At 42.8% G+C, this 1485-nt stretch overlaps 1 protein-coding gene across 1 annotated transcript in view; it reads right to left on the bottom strand.

Annotated features, from left to right (window-relative positions):
- The window catches only part of SAFB2 (scaffold attachment factor B2), a 37693-nt gene that overhangs the window by 23600 nt on the left and 12608 nt on the right, over positions 1–1485 (bottom strand). The window contains exons 7-9 of the mRNA XM_026455612.2: positions 1313–1356; positions 1107–1156; positions 464–564 (exon numbers count right to left, since the gene is read on the bottom strand). Coding sequence (XP_026311397.1) covers positions 464–564; positions 1107–1156; positions 1313–1356 — 195 coding nt within the window. The remainder of the gene's footprint in view (positions 1–463; positions 565–1106; positions 1157–1312; positions 1357–1485) is intronic.

Raw genomic sequence — 1485 nt, 5'->3', positions numbered from 1 at the left:
CTTTGTCGCCCAGGCTGGAGTGCAGTGGCCGGATCTCAGCTCACTGCAAGCTCCGCCTCCCGGGTTTACGCCATTCTCCTGCCTTAGCCTCCCGAGTAGCTGGGACTACAGGCGCCCACAACCTCGCCCGGCTAGTTTTTTGTATTTTTTAGTAGAGATGGGGTTTCACCATGTTAGCCAGGATGATCTTGATCTCCTGACCTCGTGATCCACCCGTCTTGGCCTCCCAAAGTGCTGGGATTACAGGCTTGAGCCACCGCGCCCGGCCATTGTTGTCGTTTTTTAGTAAACACAAGCTCTTGCTATGTTGCCCTGGCTGGTCTTGAACTCCTGGGCTCAAGCGATCCTCCTGCCTCAGCCTCCCAAACTAGTGGGATTATAGACGTGAACCACCGCACCCGGCAGAGTTTCCTTTTTAACCCTGATAATCACAGTGGATGGTATGAGGCAAGGGAAGGCATACCTTCCCATACTTGCTGAAAAGGTTCTTGAGATCCGTGGCTCGTGTTGTTGAGGACAGCCCGCTGACCCACAGGTTCCGACCAGAACTGCTGCCGACTCGACCTGGCACGAGAGGGAGATTCTTAGGCATCAACCCAAGGCCTAACAAGCAGCACAACCATTCTTAAGATCACAGCCTTCTTTAAAAGCCCTAACTATGCCCAATCCCAACTGTTGACTCAAGAATTTAATGCACACACACATGCCAACACACAGAAGGCTGAAAATCTGGACAGCAAAAACTGAGTTTCCTCACTCAAGGAATAATCATGCCCATGTCAGTTATGCACTGAAATGTTTTTTGATGATCAGATCTCATCCAAGACAGCAGTCTCTAAAATCCTCGAAACAGTCTTCAATGAGCAGAATTATTCCTTTCTTGTAATGTGCTTTTCACTATCCCATAAATGACAACCACAACAGAAATATAAAATGCAGATGCTTGCGAACTTCTAAAACTAATCTCTCAAGAAACCATTAGGTGGTTGATTCCAGCAACCCATAATAAAACAAATTACTGGATCCAAAGTATGGATATCTACACACCCCTCCTCCCAAAATAAGGGATCCAAGCATGGCTCCTTACCACATAAGTTAAATCATACCTTTTTCATCTTTAATGATTGGCTTTATATCTTTTTCTTCCTTAAAAGAGCTAGAGACAAAAGTTAATGTTACTCATACAGGAAAAAAACGAAAGAGAACAAAACTAAAAATATGATTATGTGCTAAAACTGAATACCTACCAGAAAATTAGTCTGAAATAAAATTTTAACAGACACCTCTGCAAGCTTATATTGGAAAATCTGACCCCAAAAATACAATGTCAGATTTGTAAAAGTCAATTCGATTTAGCTGAAGATAACAATTAACAATTTAAGAACACAACCATGATAGGTTGAGAAAAAGAAAAGGAATTGAATCACCCATTAAAAACACACAAAGAGAAACAAAACATTCTTTAGAAGCAAAACTACAATTTCG

Source organism: Piliocolobus tephrosceles, chromosome 21, assembly GCF_002776525.5.
Source record: "Piliocolobus tephrosceles isolate RC106 chromosome 21, ASM277652v3, whole genome shotgun sequence".
Lineage (NCBI taxonomy): Eukaryota > Metazoa > Chordata > Mammalia > Primates > Cercopithecidae > Piliocolobus > Piliocolobus tephrosceles.
This window is presented reverse-complemented; position numbering and strand designations above follow the sequence as displayed.